The 16,358-nt window shown below is 53.6% G+C and overlaps 3 protein-coding genes across 5 annotated transcripts; 1 reads left to right on the forward strand and 2 right to left on the reverse strand.

Annotated features, from left to right (window-relative positions):
- The first annotated feature begins 585 nt into the window (after positions 1–585).
- Positions 586–7,550, forward strand: Pgghg (protein-glucosylgalactosylhydroxylysine glucosidase). Of its 3 annotated transcripts, none has more exons than XR_012910622.1 (16): positions 586–674; positions 1,043–1,177; positions 1,576–1,731; positions 1,876–2,156; positions 2,604–2,814; positions 2,890–3,325; positions 4,467–4,586; positions 4,767–4,898; positions 5,092–5,203; positions 5,308–5,380; positions 5,470–5,606; positions 5,755–5,888; positions 5,982–6,077; positions 6,197–6,294; positions 6,407–6,577; positions 6,655–7,550. XR_012910622.1 is itself a non-coding variant. In XM_075972699.1 (16 exons), the coding sequence occupies exons 4-16, from the start codon at positions 1,901–1,903 to the stop codon at positions 6,708–6,710; spliced, it is 2,073 nt and encodes a 690-aa protein (XP_075828814.1). In that variant the 5' UTR covers positions 586–674; positions 1,043–1,177; positions 1,576–1,731; positions 1,876–1,900; the 3' UTR covers positions 6,711–7,550. The 3 variants fall into 3 exon arrangements, 2 of the variants coding, with proteins under 2 accessions (XP_075828814.1, XP_075828815.1); XM_075972699.1 differs by having other exon boundaries at positions 6,366–6,577; XM_075972700.1 differs by lacking the exon at positions 1,576–1,731 and having other exon boundaries at positions 6,366–6,577.
- A 1,516-nt stretch (positions 7,551–9,066) lies between these two features.
- Positions 9,067–10,355, reverse strand: Ifitm5 (interferon induced transmembrane protein 5). The gene is made up of 2 exons (XM_075974914.1): positions 10,022–10,355; positions 9,067–9,475 (listed from the first exon to the last, which is right to left on the reverse strand). Exons 1-2 carry the CDS (start codon positions 10,208–10,210, stop codon positions 9,263–9,265), a joined length of 402 nt encoding a protein of 133 aa, XP_075831029.1. The 5' UTR covers positions 10,211–10,355; the 3' UTR covers positions 9,067–9,262.
- Positions 10,356–13,108: 2,753 nt separating this feature from the next.
- Positions 13,109–14,459, reverse strand: LOC142849890 (interferon-induced transmembrane protein 2). The gene is made up of 2 exons (XM_075972701.1): positions 13,891–14,459; positions 13,109–13,422 (listed from the first exon to the last, which is right to left on the reverse strand). Exons 1-2 carry the CDS (start codon positions 14,134–14,136, stop codon positions 13,234–13,236), a joined length of 435 nt encoding a protein of 144 aa, XP_075828816.1. The 5' UTR covers positions 14,137–14,459; the 3' UTR covers positions 13,109–13,233.
- Positions 14,460–16,358: the final 1,899 nt, after the last annotated feature.

A 16,358-nucleotide genomic window follows, 5' to 3' on the forward strand; every position in this document is an offset into this window, starting at 1 on the left:
ATCTGGAAGGGTCTGGACTGAACTGGGCCAGCAGAATAAATCAGGACATGATTGGAGACACAGGGAGAGCACATGACAACCAAGACACCAAGACAGCTCATAGCCAAAATGTCTGAGTTATATGGAAATTAAAGAAGCTGGGAAACAGAAGGGAAGAGAAGGGGCTAGAGAGGTCTAAGATGGGGGTGGGGTGTGTCAGTCAGGATTATTCTGTACAGGTACTTGAGGGTAGAGACTGGGGGAGCCCAGAGGCTAGCATAGACCTTGGTATGCTAACAGGCACCGTGGTCTAAAATTACTGGAGGAGCCATAGGTCTTTTTGCCAGAGCTAAGGAGAGTGACTCCATTTAGCAGATGAGACCGATCTTCTCAAGTTCCTGAGGCTTTTGTCTAAATGCCAGACTTTGGGAAAAGGAACTTCTTGGGGCCTAACAGGTGGTGACTGTACAATAGGAGAGGGTGGGTAATGGACTGGAAAAGCGAGGCCGGCAGGAAGTATTCAGGGTGCAGTCAGGTGATATAGCCAGCTGCAAACTTCGGGTTTAACTGGGGTGTAACCTAACTGTCCTCGCTGGGTGGCACTGGAGTAGCAGGAGTCTCTACAGTGGGTCCAGGAGGCTTGGGCTTGACACCAACCATTGGTGGCAGTGGGTTGTTGGTGGCAGGGAGACAAGGTAAACAGGGCTTTGATCTGGGCATCTGAGCAGCAGAAACAGATTCTGGAGCAGGCGTAGCCCAGGCTCTGACTGAACTGGTGCACAAACACGGAGTCTGGGGCAAAGCAGGGAACTGATGAGAGACGGACAAGACAGGCCCAGGTCCCACCAGGAAAGCAGGCGGATGGAGATCAAAAGGGTGGGGTCCCCAGCAAAGGGAAGGACCGTCCAAGAAGACCCGTCAGTGTCCTTTACAGTGACCAAACGTCACTGTAGAGAGGAATCTCAGGCCCCACCCGCTCTTGCTCACGTCTTAAAGCCAAAGCCCAATTCCAGTACTGTCTGAATCAGGGCACTCGCCCCAAATACCACGACATTTTTTCCAGGTTCCGCCTAGAGTCAGCCCCGCCCACCTGCCACGCCGCCGGGTCGCTTCTCCTTCCTCCCGCCAGGGGCTGCTGGCACAGAGCCCACAGAGCCTTCTAACATCGGGGCCCCGCACCGCCTGGAGTTGGACTGCGGTGAGTGGCTAAACTGCCCGTCCCCGCCTCCCCCGCCCACCCCCACCTCCCCCGCCCACCCCCACCCCCTTCCCCAACCGGCCCTCACCCTCTTCCACCAAATACTCTAAAAATTCACTTTCGTCCTTTCACTCCCAAGCCTCCCGTCCTGTCGGTCAACCTGCTACCCTCCTCTCCACCCCACTTCCCCCGCCCACTCACTGACTTCCTCTCCCCCCCCCCCCCCCCCAACCAACTCGCTCCTTGGGCCCTCCGGCCACCACCACTCCCATCACAGTCCTCCACCACATCCGGTTCCTCCTCTCCCACCCCGATACCCCCCTACCCCCGACCACACCCCACTCCCCGCTATCCCCACCACAACTCCTGATTCCTCTGCTTCCACTGTCCGGCCTCAGGCTCCCTGAGGGTTTGGGGCCAGCGCGGAACTCCCGTTTCCACTCTCAGCTCTTCCTACTTCGAGAAGATGGGTCGGGACCTCGCGAGAGGGAGACCTGTTGCAGTTGCTGAGGGAGCTGGTTTGCAGATTCAGTTGCATTCCTCTTGAGTTAAGGGTGTGTTCTCGGCGCAACCCCTAAGTGGGGGCTTTATAAATACTGCTTTCCTAAACTAGCCCCTCACGCCTGTCACCATAGACTTGACGGTTTATGTCAGTCAGAGGGAAGCCCAGCTAGTCACTGTCATCTCGCCTTCGCCAGGCCACCTGGACTGAGACAGCTTTCCATGGACAATTCTGAAGATGACCCGACCATATTCAGTACCCACTGTCTGCCCGGTGACCCCAGGATCTGGGCCACTGTAACCAATTCATACCTGGGCACACGTGTGTATCATGACGTTATACATGTAAATGGTGTGTACAACGGAGCTGGAGAGAACACTCACCGGGCAGTTCTGCCCAATCCCATCAATGTCCAGCTGAAGGCCCCTGCAGGAACAGAACCGCTGACTGAGACCTTTGCCCTGGATACTAACACAGGTTAGCGGCCACCAGTCCTGGTCAAGCCATTGCTCTGGGTGAGCAGGACCTCCCCACTTGTCTATGAAATCTCACAAGGGAAGGGACCACAAAGGCCAGTCTGTGACTGAGGCCTGTAATCTCAACACTGGGGAAGAATGAGAATTGGAGGACAGCCTCTGGTACATAACAAGATCCATCTCAAAAATAAGTAAATAAATGGCCTTTAATTTAAGGGAGAGAAAAAATAAGCATAAAAAGCTGCCTCCCCAAATGAGGTCTCTGTGGTTTGTCTTGCTTTCCTGTCATCTGGGTGGGCCCACTACACAGTGGGAAGAGGCAACATGAGATCTGAGGGACCCCACTCCCAGCCCAGGAAGGTCATGGTGCTCTGTGGTATGGGAGTCCACAGCTTTGAGTCCATCTGAGACCTTCCCCAGGATGACTGAGCCTCCCAACCCTCCCTAGGTTCCTTCCTGCACACCCTGGAAGGCCCCAGCTTCCAGGTTTCCCAATGCATCTATGCTCACCGTGTGTTACCCCATGTCCTGGCCTTCAGCGTATCCATTGCACGCTTGACAACAGGGAACAAGCCCATCACGGTGCTGCTACAAGCATCCTTCTCCCCAGAAAGCCCAGACCTGGATCTGCATGTTGGGCCTGACTTCCAGGGAGCCCGGTAAGGAGCACACTGGGTGAATCTAGGTGCCCCAGAGAGGGAGTCCTTTCCTGAGACTCAGTTATGCTCTTGCAGGTACCTCCATGGCCACACACTCACTCCTGAGCAGCCAGGAGAGCCACAGCAGGAAGTACACATGCTGTGGATGCCAGTACCCCCAGTCTTGACCCTTGCAGAAGATGAGCAAGACAGGACCTGGGACTTTCTGACTGTGGTTGGTGGCAGCCAGGCTGAGGCCCAGGGCTGCTTTGCTGAGGCCCTGCAGCTGCAGACCAGGGGCATTCTGTATACAGTCCATGCAGACGCCTGGGCCCAGCTCTGGGCCAGCTGTGGCCTAGATGTGACTGGACCCCTGGCCCTGCGCCAGGCCCTCCGTGGTTCTCTCTACTACCTGCTCAGTGAGCTTCCCCAGCCTGGCACCCAAGGATCAATCAGCCATGGGCTTAGCCCTGGAGGCCTCTCTAATGGGAGTCAGGAGGAGGACTACTGGGGCCATATCTTCTGGGATCAGGTACACCCTGCACTGGTTACAAGGGAAGAACTGCATGTTAACATCTTGGGCATTGCCTTTGCCTGAGCTCAAGACCATAGAAAACATGGGGGCGGGCTGGAGAGACGGATTAGCAGTTAAGAGCAGTGACTGTTCTTCCTAAGGTCCTGAGTTCAATTCCCAACAACCACATGGTAACTCATAACCATCTGTTATAAGATCTGGTGCCCACTTCTGACCTCCAGGTATACATGCGAGCAGAACACTATACATAAAAAAATCAATCTTTCTTTAAAAAGCAAATATAATTTTTTTAAAAAAAATGGGGGCTATAGACAGAAGGGCTTCCTGGAAGAGATGGTTTCTCAGAAGAAAGGTGTGTAAGAATTTGGCAGAGAAGAGTGGTGTGGGTTAGAGCAACAGAATTTGTGGAAGGCCGAGGGTGTGTGGCGTTTGAGGGCAGAGGAACCTCACTGAGGTGGGAAGAACAGCAGGCCAGTACCACCAGAGCCCCAGAGTGAGCTGGGTACAAGCCTGGAGCTTACTGGAGGACGCAGGAAGCCATAGGGACTTTTTAGAGGAATGACAGAGGTGGAGATACAGTCTGGAAAGATCTGCCAGGAGTAGCTGGGTGATGGGAAGCAAGGACTGGAGGAGGGGTCAAGGATGTAGCATGCCGGGTTCAGTGGCCACTGGCTGAGGAAATATTGGGTGAGAAGACTCAAGGCCACTTCTACATCTGACACCTTGGGAAAGCTGTGCTGTGGCCAATTTGGCAGATGAAGCCAAAGGAAGCTGAGGTCAGGCAGCCAGAGAATGCAGAGCAAGCTCACCCTAGAGGCCTGAGCCCTGATACAAACTAGAGCCCTTAGCATCTCCTGATACTGCCCGGGCTGAGAACCAGAACTCTGGGCTGTCTAAGCTGGAGAAATAACACTGGAGTGGGCAAGCGAGGGAGGCCCCAGTGGGTCTGGGTGAGCATGAGAGGAAACTCAGAGAGAAAGGCAGAGGGATTGCCAAAGGGCAGGTGGGGGGGGAAGAAGCCCCCAGATGTCTTTTTTGCTGTGTGCGGGCTGGAAGCCTTGGCGGGATGGAATGTGGGCAGTAAGGGAGGGGGACAGTATGGACTTCTGCTTAACCCCAGAATGGTTCCTCCTCTCAGGACCTCTGGATATTCCCAAATATTCTGATGTTCAACCCAGAGGCTGCTAGGGCCATCCTGGAGTACAGAGTCCGTACACTGGGAGGGGCCCTGAAGAATGCCCAGAACCTAGGCTACCAGGTAACAGGGCCTGGGTGTTATCCCATAGGGTCCCTGCCCCAGGGTCTTCCCAGTGTCATTCAGTGACCACCAGACCCCCAAACCTCCTCTTTCCTTTCCTCCACAAAGGATTGCACCTCTGGTAGGACTGGACTGGCCCTCCAGGCCAAGACCTGACCACTGCATCCTCTTTCCTCCTAGGGAGCCAAGTTCGCTTGGGAAAGTGCAGGCACTGGGCTGGAGGTCTGCCCTGAGGACATTTATGGGATCCAGGAGGTCCACGTGAATGGAGCCGTGGTGTTGGCCTTCCAGCTGTACTACCGCTGCACTCAGGTGAGGCACCACTGTGTCCCGCGTGCACCTACGCACCTCTTGAGGCCACACTCCACGCCGTGACCCTGGGAAGTTGAGTGAAGAGGGACTTTGGAAGCCAGGCACTGCTTTCTGGGTGTTCGGAAGGTAGGCACCGACCGTGCACAGTGGCCCTCTTGTACACCCGGTCCTTCACCCTGCTCTCCCTCTGCAGGACCTGCAGCTCTTCCAAGAGGCTGGTGGCTGGGATGTGGTGAGCGCGGTAGCTGAGTTTTGGTGCAGCCGCGTAGAATGGAGCCCCCAGGAGAAGATGTACCACCTGAAAGGTGAGCACTAGGAGGCACAGGGGCCAGCTCGGCGTGGACTGCCACCATGGAAGGGCGTGTCCTGAGCCCCTACACTAACTGTCATGGTGGCCCCGTGTGACCAGGAGTCATGCCGCCCGATGAATACCACTCAGGAGTCAACAACTCTGTGTACACCAACGTCCTGGTCCAGAACAGGTCAGACAGAAGACATCCCCTTCCCTAGCCCAGCACAGCAGACAGGGCCCAGTCAGAAGCTGTGCAACTGTGGCTTGTACCCTCCCCAGCCTGCGCTTCGCTGCTGCATTGGCCAAGGACCTGGGTCTGTCTGTTCCCAACCAGTGGCTGGAGGTGGCCGATAGGATCAAGGTGCCGTTTGACTCTGAGCAGAACTTCCACCCTGAGTTTGACGGCTATGAGCGAGGTGAGTAGTACTGAGTCCTCCAAGGGCCCTTCTAATTGGTCACACACACACCTCACCCCCCCTCCCTGCCCCATACTCACCCTGTAACACCCTCATCCCTTTGACCAAGAATGCATCCCTATCCTGCTGCCCCCTCCCCCCAAATCAGGAGAAGAAGTGAAACAGGCAGATGTCGTGCTCCTGGGATACCCAGTTCCCTTTCCCCTGAGACCCGACATCCGAAGGAAAAATCTGGAGATTTATGAGGCTGTGACATCCCCCCAGGGCCCTGCAATGACCTGGGTAAGGAGCCTGGCAGGTAGTCTTACCCTATTGTCCTCCCGTTCCTTCCCACGTGGTGAGTCTAACTGCTTCACATCTGGATCCTGACCTCAGAGTATGTTTGCCGTGGGCTGGATGGAGCTGAGGGACCCCTCAAGGGCCCAGGTCCTCCTGAGCAAGAGTTTCATCAATGCCACTGAGCCCTTTAAGGTCAGCCTGTCTTCCGCCCACCACCCGCTGCCTCGCTCTTCTCCCTCTGTGGGAATCTCAGCGGGGTAAGGGTCCTGCTGAGGCTGGACCCCTGTCACAGCCGCTCTTGCTGCCTGCAGGTGTGGACAGAGAACGCGGATGGGTCTGGCACAGTGAACTTCTTGACGGGCATGGGGGGCTTTCTGCAGGCAGCACTCTTCGGGTGCACAGGATTCAGGTGAGTGCAGAGACCGGCGGTGCAATTCCCACTTGTCCCAACCCTCTTCACCACACAGCTCTCCCTCACAGGATCACTGAGGCAGGTGTGACCTTTGACCCCCTGTGTCCAGACCTGATCTCCAGAGTGTCTGTCTCTGGCATCTCCTACCTGGGGAACAAGTTCAACTTCACCTTTTCCAAGGACACGGTGACACTTGAGGTCACAGTCCGTGCAGAACCCTGGGCGCCCTTGCTAGAGGCTGAGCTGTGGCCATCGCTGACCCGGCTCCCCCTGCCACCAGGTAAGGAAAAGCCTTTGGGACTGTGGGGTGCAGAAGTCTTGGTGCATGCTCTAAAGGATTAACCATCTCTTTTGCAGGACATAAGGTCTGCTTTCCCCACTCAGCTGGCCGGATACAAAAGTCACCCCCCTAGCTGTCCAGAAATTCCAACTCTTCAGTGTTTCCTGAAAGGAACCCATTTCAGTACCTCAGGGACACTTCTGGACCCTCAGCTGCATTGCCCACCCACACAGTCTCTCAGTCTGGATCCAGGCCTAAGCCATTAAGGCTATTGGGCGTTCCCTCTGCATCCTTCCCTTCCTCCTTCCTCTCCTTACCCTCTCCTGTACTGGGCTGTCTACCTAGAGCTTCATACATTCCTTGCTTTGGGGCCGACCCCAGCACCCAACCCTTCAGCTCCCCATTTTGGTGTCTCCCTAGTCCTTAACTTCCTTGCTCACCTCTGGTCTCTGAATGGCTCTGGTCAAAGAGCTGGATGGGGAATGACCAGCAGCCCTGCTGAGAGGTGGCCAGCAGGTGGGTCCTAGAAGGAGGCTTAGCTACCTACCCAAATAAGAGCTTCCTGTGGTTTGCAGTTGGGACCACACCTGACTGGCCAAGTTCTCAGGGTTTGTGGCTTTGAGCTTCCTCTTCTCTGACTCCTCTTGACGTCAGTTGGTGTCTAGCATAGTGGGCCAGGGTGAAAGCCGTTAACCATGGGAGAAGGAAGTCAGTGCTGTCACCAGAGGATGCAGTAGATGAACATCAGATCAAGACCACGAAGTTCCTGGCTGACAACCAGAGAAACTGGAGTCAAATGAGCCGAGAAGCTGCCCAGGTTTCACTGCTGGCCCTCAGTTCCTGGCATACTTTATCAGAGTTCCTCCCAGAACAAGGTGCATAGAACAGGGCCAGGATCCTGGTAAAACCTGTGCCCCTCTACCAAACCAGCTTGGCTAATTAAAGTCAGCGGGGGCAAGAGCTCCTGAAGTCAGGTTGTGATGGATTCCTGTCCCTTTGCATCTGGAGATGTGGTTTCAAAGTTCAGCGGCAAGGTGGGGCCCTTGTGTCTTCCTCTGCCTTCTTTACGGTGGGCCAGGGCGTTATCTGGCAGAAGTGGGTGTTCATCCGTTGCCTCAAAGCCAGGACTGGGCATGGGCAGCAGCAGGTTGGTTGGTGACACTGCCCCCAAAGAATAGATGTAGCCCAGTACCTGGGTGTGCATGACTCACTTCTGTGCATGTGTTATGGTAAGCTTCTGGGGCCTTGAGGGTGGCAGAATATGTGGGCTGGCACAGCAGATCGGGTCTAAGTAGCCTGGGGCAGCAGAAGCTGTTGCTGATGCCTCACTGGCTTGACCACACATTCTGTCCTCAGCACTGGGGCACAAACCAGGCAGTCCTTTCCCAGATTATAAATGGAGGCTGGCAAAATATCCCGTGTTTGGGGACATCTACCCAGGAACAGATAAGTCCCTGTAGCCATCAGGAGTTGGCCTTTTCCTCAACTAGACCAGGGGCCCATGGTCAGCACATTGTCTCTATCTTTGTCCAAGCACAGCCACAGTGTCCTTGTCCCTTGTCCACAGTCGGATTAGTGCCCAGCACTAACTTCATCTCCATTCCCAAACACAGGTCATCATATGGCCCTCTCTCCAGGAGTTGGCTTGGCAGAGCCTGGAGCTCCTCAGGGCCAGCTTTTGGCTATAGCCGTGTGACTGTGGAGAGCTGCCTCTGGTCTCTGAGTAGGATAGCTCAGCAGAAACCTCCAGCCTAGAAAGAGCTGGCAGGGAGAAGGGGCTCCTGGGGAAGAAGGGGGCCGGGTGGAGCGCTCAACCCCCAAGCCTACTTTTGGTTAAGGGCTATGCAGTTAGCTTGCTCTATAATAGGCCGGCCACAGTAAGAAGCAGGAGGGGTGGAGGAGCTCACAGCAGCCTCATCAGGGTTGTGTCTGTGTGTCTGTTGTGAATCTAGTGTGGGAACCACGGGCACGCGACACAAAGGGAAAATAACGGGAGAACATGCACTTGGCACCACTGGAGGCTCAGAGTTATCCATGCCCACTGCCTGTCTGCCTCTGGACATGGGCGAGCGAAAGAGAAGGCTAGAGTCCAGTGTTCAGTCCCACATAGGAAAATGGACCCTACTTACCTTCCCCTCAGCCTTTACTGACCCAGGACGGAAGAAGACCGCTGTGGCATGTGAGGACTCGGGGCACACCCTCACATGTTCTGGGACACAGCCCATCAAACCACAGGGTAGTAGGAATCAAAGGCCCGAGTTCCCGAACTTCATCCTAAAATACTTAGGCTCCTCCACCCCAGAACCCACAGGCTGCCCGTAGCCAAGCAAAAACAGTAGTCAGGGGCTGCCAGGCGGACAGAATCAGATGACTGGGAGTTGGCCAGAGGATCTGGTACTGGGTCTCCCTACATAACTACCACCAAGAAGGAGGAGCTCACACGTTTCTGGAATCTATCACCTTTAATCATGAATGGAGATTCAGCCTGGTAAGTGGGGAAAAGGGGGCAAAGACAGGTACTGAGGACCCTCTGGGTTAGAGGTAAAGTCTAAGGGTCTGAGTGGGTCAGTGTCGAATACACATGGTGGACAAGAGGGTCATGGTTGGGCAGGGACCAAGGTTCTGTGGTAGGCTCTAACTCCCAGGAGCTGGTGTTGGGCGCCTGGGTTCGGTGACCTTGAACTCTCAGTTATAGTCCTCGTCATCAAACTTGGTGGTGAAGAAAGCCGCAGAGTCTTTGGCCAGCCGGGACAGGTGCAAGGCTCCGGTCACCACCAGCCCAAGGAGCAGCAATGGGGGTACCAGTGTCCACATTGCCGCCAGGATGTTGTAGCATTTAGCTTTGGAGCCATAGTGCCTCGCAGCCTCCAGGTCCCCAGCTATCTTCTGGTCTCGGGCCTGCAGAGCCAAAATGTTACACGTTCTGGTTTCCCCTCATAGGGGACCAGAGACCACCCGGGGCAACTGTATGGCACAGGCTGGACTCCAGAGGGGCATGGCTTGAGGAGATATCCCCTGGGCTGGGCCTATAGTCTCCCAGCTTGGCACAGTTTGGCTCCTGGTAGGGTCCTGAGTCATGATGGCCCCAGCCTAAAGGCTACAGATAGAGAATCAGTGGCCATTGTGGGTCAGGAGTGTCCTTGGGAGCCTCCTGTGGAGAAGAGTTCTAGGAAACCAAGAACTCCATCCCATTCAGGAGCTACAGTGGGAATCCCTCTATGGGCAACCTTTAAGGACTTTACCCTTTTCAGGGGACTTGATAGCCATGCCTGTGAACAGTGCATTCGCCCATTGATGGATAAGCTCTTGTGGTCCCCAAACTTGGTGAGGGACAGTAGCTATACTAACACACCCCTTCGTATACTTTTGTTTTGAATTCCTACCCCGACCCCATGCTCACACATTCTCCCTCCCTAGCCCTTTCCCGCAAGCCTTGAAGCTAACCTTGACCGAGTGGACCAGCGCCAGGAAACCAAGGCAGCACAGGTTCAGGTAGACCGTACTGAAGACTGACCACAGGAGATGGTCTCGTGGCACAGGGCCCGGTGTTCCCACGGAGAGGGCCGTGTGGGCAGCATCATCAGCCTTGCGGGATAGAGCCCGGGGGTCCTCACGGGGATAGGAAGTGTCCATGGGTTCCAGCGCCGTGTCTTCCTAGCTGAGGCTTGTGCTCTCTGAGTACCACCAGGCTTGCTTATAGCGTGACACTACCCTCCCTGGCTGGCCAGCCCCACCTGCTATATATAACACAAATTACAACCTCGGCCTGCCAAGTAGTGTGGCCCGCCCTTGCACCCCAGCATCCCCCACCCCTCTCAAAAGACCCCATCAAAGGCCACCGCGTCACATGGGCAGCGGCTGCTGCGGACCACCCACAAGAGTGCCCCCTGCATGCAGTCTTGACTATTCACAGAAGGCTGCTCCAGGCCGCTGGCTGCAAACAGTTCCATGGTGGACCCTGAGGCTGCCTCAGTTTGAGGGGGCAGCCAGAACTCCCCCTCAGGACCAGAGCTGCATATACCATAGCCCTCCATCTCCAGAACTCAGAACCCAGGCTTTGATCAGGTCGCCTTCTGCCGACAAGCACAAACGGGAGAGCAAACGCGTACTTGTTGGAGGTGAATGCTAAGAAAATAGCAGGCAGAAAGGAATAAGGAAGGAGACTGACTGCCCGTCCCACCACAAACTGTAAGAAGCCCCTCCCCACTCCCCGTGATAGGCATCCCCTCCAGCTCCTGGGCTTGTTAGAGCTGCCCTTCCCAATCCTAAAATCTGAGTGGAATAGTAAAGGGGACCTTAGGGTCGTCCCAGGTCAAACCCTTAGCAAGAGCTAGACCCTGCTCCACACCTCCCCTGCCCAGCCTTCCTCGGGTGTGCAGGCCAAGAGCCTGGCTTACTCGTGCCTGTGCCATTAGGATCACTAGACACCCCCCAAGCAAGCAGTGTTGGGGCCTGCAGAAGAGTCTGCGTGTGTGAAGGAGTTGTCCCTGACCTGAAGCAGGGAGACCTCAGTGGGCAGGGAAGATGACTGGCAGGGACTTAGTCAGAGCATCTGACTCTCAGATGACTTTCTCCAAGGTCTCTTGTCATTTGGTCTCCTCCAGTCCGGGGGCCGGGAAGATGATGAGTGGTATTACTAATCCCAGGTTTATTCCTCCCCCACCAAGTACCTGTATATCAGTGCCCTGGTCTTCCCTGCCTTAAGAGCCACTGTCTTTGGCAGTACTGTTTCTATCTTGTTTCTGCAAGTTCTGTTAATCTCAGAGACTTCTCTTTAAATATTCATTGTTATGAGTTTGAATTATGGATGTGGGGTGGGTATGTGGATATGAGTGCAGGTGCCCGCGAAGTACCAGACTTCTAGAGCTAGAGTTACAGGTAGCGGCGAGCTGCCCCGTGTGAGTGCTAGGAACCAAGCTCAGAGACATCTCTTCAGAAGACAGATCCTGCCTTCTAGTCCTGCTATGTCGTCCCCGTGAGGTTAGCTAGTAAGGTACAGGGAAAGCAAGAGGCCAGCTGCGGTGGCTGGGCTGCCAAAAACAACAGGACACGTGACTACTCAGAAAAAACAAACTGACCAGATGATCACTACCTACCCTTTCCTTCATTATAATAACATCTTCATAGCATCAGAATTGTAAAATCTGCTCTCATTAGCATAAGGACCAAAGAGAGAGAAGATTCTACTAGAGAAAAACTCTTGACATCCCAGGAGTCTCCCCCCTTCCACCCCCACCTTCACATGTGAATAATCAGTCTATCTCCCCCTTAAAAGTTTAGTCATAGGCCAGGAATGTTAATCTCAGGACTCAGGCAGAGCAAGTAGATCTCTGTGAGTTCCTGGTCAGCCTGGTCTACATAGTCCTAGGCCAGCCAGAGCCACTATCTTAAGAAAAAAAAATATATATATATATATACATATATATATCATAATTAATTTTACCCAAAGCAGGCAGTGGTGGTGCACACCTTTAATCTCAGCACTTGGGAAGCAGAGGCAGATGGATCTCTATGAGTTTGAGGCCAGCCTGTTCTACAGAACGAGTTCCAGGACAGCCAGGGCTAAACAAAGAAACTGTGTCTCCAAAAAAACAAAAAAAAAGGAACTATCCAAAATCCCAGTGGTGAAACTACCCAGAAACACTCTCCCAACTCTGAGCATGTTTACTGGGTCTTTCTCTGTCTTTGAGAGCTCTTCACTACCCAGTCTCATACGCTCCACAGATGCTGCATACAAACCTAGACCCAGGCTTCATCGCAGATGTTACACTCACACATCCATCCAGTGGGGCTTTATAAAGTGCACCTGGCTGGGAGTACACTGGGATTCCTCTGCTACTATCCCCAGCCAGTTCTGCAGAGCCCACCCTCACCATGAATATCTAAGGGGGGCAGGACCTACCCGTACCATCCTGTCTGAGGGGAGGAGAGCCCACCCTCACCATCAATGTCTAAAGGGGGCAGGACCTACCCTTACCATCCTGTCTGAGGGGAGGAGAGCCCACCCTCACCATCAATGTCTAAAGGGGGCAGGACCTACCCTTACCATCCTGTCTGAGGGGAGGAGAGCCCACCCTCACCATCAATGTCTAAAGGGGGCAGGACCTACCCTTACCATCCTGTCTGAGGGGAGGAGAGCCCACCCTCACCATCAATGTCTAAAGGGGGCAGGACCTACCCTTACCATCCTGTCTGAGGGGAGGAGAGCTTATCCCTGGGGTTCAGGCTTCTGACCTCCTGCTCTGGGTAGACAGACCACAGTGAGAGTTTCTGGAGCACTGGGGCTAATTTAAGATACTCTGTCTAGCCGGGCGGTGGTGATGCACGCCTTTAATCCCAGCACTCGGGAGGCAGAGGCAGGCGGATCTCTGTGAGTTCGAGGCCAGCCTGGTCTACAAGAGCTAGTTCCAGGACAGGCTCCAAAGCCACAGAGAAACCCTGTCTAAGTCAAGGACACTCTGTGCTCTACAGACAGGAAGGCTGCAGGACAAGCTTAGCACAGAACCAGAGAACAGACGCTCACAGCCAGAGTTGTCGTCATGTGCACTTTATTGAATCCACTGTGGACAGATGCAGGAAGGTAACATTTGCGTACGCGTAGGGTAAAGGAAGGGTCACTGGACGGGCAGCTGTGGACTGTGGCGCGTGGGGCAGGACTAGAATCCAGAATGCGGCATTCTGTGTGAAAAGGCTTGAAAGACAGCCACAGAGGTGGTGGAGACAATAATGATGCAGATTATAACCATTAGGATGCTGAAGATCAGGGAGCTGATATTCAGGCACTTGGCAGTGGAGGCGTAGGCCTGAGCTCCAATCATATCACCCACCATCTTCCTGTCCCTGGACTGAAGGAAACCAGACGTAAGAGGCCCTGGAGCTGAGAGCCAGGTGCTCTGATTCAATTCCCCCATGTCCCCCCTGCCCACTGCAGCCTCCCTCCCTCAGGCCGGGGACCCGCCTCTCTTTTCACGCACACAAACTCAAACGATAGGGGAGGCCTCAGCACTGATGCACACCCTACTTTCCATACAGCTTAGATCCCAGTCTGCAGGGTGAAGGGACATTCCAGGAACGGGGTGGAGAGAGTCTTGGCCCCAGAATCCTCAGACAGCCTCATCTTATCGAACTATAGGAAAGTCTCCAGGCGGACAGACAGACACACACACACAAACAGGAAGTGTACACACAAACTTACTCTCTGACACAAAGGACCCCCCCCATACACACACACCTTGGTGCCATCTAAGTAGATGGAGCTTCAGGCTCCCACACACTGTCCCCCTCACAGTCTCTGCCCCCTCCACCACACTCACCTTCACAGAGTAGGCATAGGCAATGAACCCCAGGCAACAGACGTTCAAGAAGAGTGCATTGAACAGGGACCAGACCACATGGTCAGGCACAGAGACCTCTCTGGGCATGTTGATCACGGTGGTTCTCACCACAGCTGAGTTGTGGGGTTCTCCCAGCTCAGTCACCCCATACTCCTCTTTGATTGTCTCATAGCTTGGGGGAAGTCCGGCATTGGTGCTCATGAAGGCTTGGGTATTATGGCTCATGGTACTGACTCGAACAATCACCCCGTCTGGAGGAGAGGATGGCAGCAGCTACCCTGGCTCTGTAGGCCCGCCCTTTCTCTAAGAGTTTCCTTTTCCTGTTGGTGGGTTTGTCTCTAGAAGGCCTTACTGTAGGGAATTGGCTAGATACTGAAGGGGGCGGCACTAAAGACTTGAGGATCAAATTACTTCAGGACTGGATAGCTGTTAAGGTACAGAGACAGACAAACTTCCTGGGGTCATGACTTGTACTAGGGACAAAACTTGTCCCAAGGTCTCCACCTTCTGCTTAGAATAGGAGTTCTGGAACTTTCCCCAGGCTTGCAAGTCTCCCCAGCCCAGAAAAATAGTTGCAGCACCTCACTGTGCCTGTTCAGAGCCACAGCCAAGCCAAACCCAAACAATCCTCCGCTCTCACGCCCCTTGAACATCCCCAAGCCCAGCCTCACTGCCTGGGCCTCCCCTAATGAAATCCATGCCTCCTCCCACAACCCCCACCCTACCCCTGGCCCAAACAATCTGTTGCAGAGGCTGGGGAATGCTGCCGTCAGTGGAGGAGGGAGGAGCCTTCCGGCCCAGGGCCTGGATGCTCCTGGCTTAGCTGAAGAAGGAAAATTCCAGTCATTTGGCTGCAGCCTGAGAGTTTATGGAAGACAGATGTTTCCCTGCTAGTTGTGAAACAGTCGTTGCTAACGTGAAGCCTGTAGAATAGCCACATGGACACCCCACCCCCAGCCCCCTTCACCTCCCCGCCTCGAGTCTGTCCTGGCAGAAGCAATAAAGAAACTGAGGAACTGTCAGAATCAAGGTAAATTGTCTTGCGGTGAAGGATGCAACAAATCATTTGTCACTGTAACCTATTCAGCAACCACACATTTTTTCCCCTAAGTTGCATCGAGCAGGGCAGTATGGATGAAGGAGCAAATTAATAAACCTAACTCCAGAGCTCCTGCTCACTGCTGGATGTGCAACCCGAGAGACTCAAAAGCTGGAGCAGGGTACAAGTCTGTGATTCCAGTACTTGAGAGATGTGGGCAGTGGGCAGAAGGATGCGTTCAAAGTCATCCTCGGCTACATGAAACTAGCCGGGGCTACATGAAATCTTGCCTCAAATAAATGAATAAATAAGAAGTAAGAAAACTTTAGAAATGACCCAAGGGGGGCGGGAAATGAGCATTTCTCCTAAAATGTGCACAGTGACAACAGGCTCTATATTCTTGTTATCAAGAAATGCTGATGGGGGCTGGAGAGATGGCTCAGGGGTTAAGAGCACTGACTACTCTTCCAAAGGTCCTGAGTTCAATTCTTGGCAACCACATGGTGACTCACAACCATCTGTAATGAGATCTGGTGCCCTCTTCTGGCCTGCAGGTGTACACGCAGGCAGAACATTGTATACATAATAAATAAATAAATCTTTAAAAAAGAAAAGAACATGCAGATCAAAGCCCCAATGTCAAACTGCTCATACCCATTAGATGTGTTAGGGAAAAAGCAGATAGCCATTGTATTTTAGAAGCAAAAAAAAAAAAACCCAGAACTATGACACTGCAGGCTTTGCAGGCATGGGCAGATCTCTTCTTCAACCCATGATCCCACTTCTGTGTCTGTCAGAATGAAAATGTGTCTACGTGCAGACTGTATATCCCACATCTACAGCAGCAATAGAAACAAATTAAATGTCTATCAACTGACAAATGGAACAAATGGGAAAAATCCAGAAAATAGAGTCATTGGGTCACAAAAAGAAAGCCTGGGTATATGCCAAGTCAGGGGTGAGCCTTGAAAACCGTGCTTAGAAGGACAGAAACAGGTAAGTGGTTCCCAGTGTCTAGAGGGGAAAGAGAATGGGGGAGGGTGTCTTGGATTCTTGATTCCCCAATTAGTGGAACTGTTTGGGAAGGGTTCAGAGGTGTGGCCTTGTTGGAGGTGTGTCGCTGGGGATGGGCTTTGAGATTTCAAAAGCTCATGTTAGGCCTTCTGTCTGTCTGTCTCTCTCTCTCTCTCTCTCTCCTGCTGCCTATGTTACAGACCAGGATATAAAGCTCTTAGCTACTGCTGCAGCACCACGTCTGTCTACTTCCTGTCATGATGATCTTGGACTAACGCTCTAAAACTGTAAGCAAGCCCCCAATTAATGTGGGATTTTTCTCTGTATGCTGTAAATGTTTTACTGTTAATAAAGAAGTTCCTTTGGCCTATGACAGGGCAGAATAGAGAAAGGC

The sequence above is a fragment of the Microtus pennsylvanicus genome, chromosome 5, assembly GCF_037038515.1.
Source record: "Microtus pennsylvanicus isolate mMicPen1 chromosome 5, mMicPen1.hap1, whole genome shotgun sequence".
NCBI lineage: Eukaryota > Metazoa > Chordata > Mammalia > Rodentia > Cricetidae > Microtus > Microtus pennsylvanicus.

Excerpts from the sequence above, each read along its gene's own strand:
- LOC142849890 (XM_075972701.1), bottom strand. The coding sequence starts at position 14,136 with ATGAGCCATAATACCCAAGCCTTCATGAGCACCAATGCCGGACTTCCC. Across the intron at positions 13,423-13,890 it reads CCTATGCCTACTCTGTGAAG|TCCAGGGACAGGAAGATGGT; the intron begins GTGAGTGTGGTG and ends GGTTTCCTTCAG.
- Pgghg (XM_075972699.1), top strand. The coding sequence starts at position 1,901 with ATGGACAATTCTGAAGATGACCCGACCATATTCAGTACCCACTGTCTG. Across the intron at positions 3,326-4,466 it reads GCCATATCTTCTGGGATCAG|GACCTCTGGATATTCCCAAA; the intron begins GTACACCCTGCA and ends TCCTCCTCTCAG. Across the intron at positions 6,078-6,196 it reads ATGCCACTGAGCCCTTTAAG|GTGTGGACAGAGAACGCGGA; the intron begins GTCAGCCTGTCT and ends TGCTGCCTGCAG.
- Ifitm5 (XM_075974914.1), bottom strand. The coding sequence starts at position 10,210 with ATGGACACTTCCTATCCCCGTGAGGACCCCCGGGCTCTATCCCGCAAG. Across the intron at positions 9,476-10,021 it reads CGCTGGTCCACTCGGTCAAG|GCCCGAGACCAGAAGATAGC; the intron begins GTTAGCTTCAAG and ends TTGGCTCTGCAG.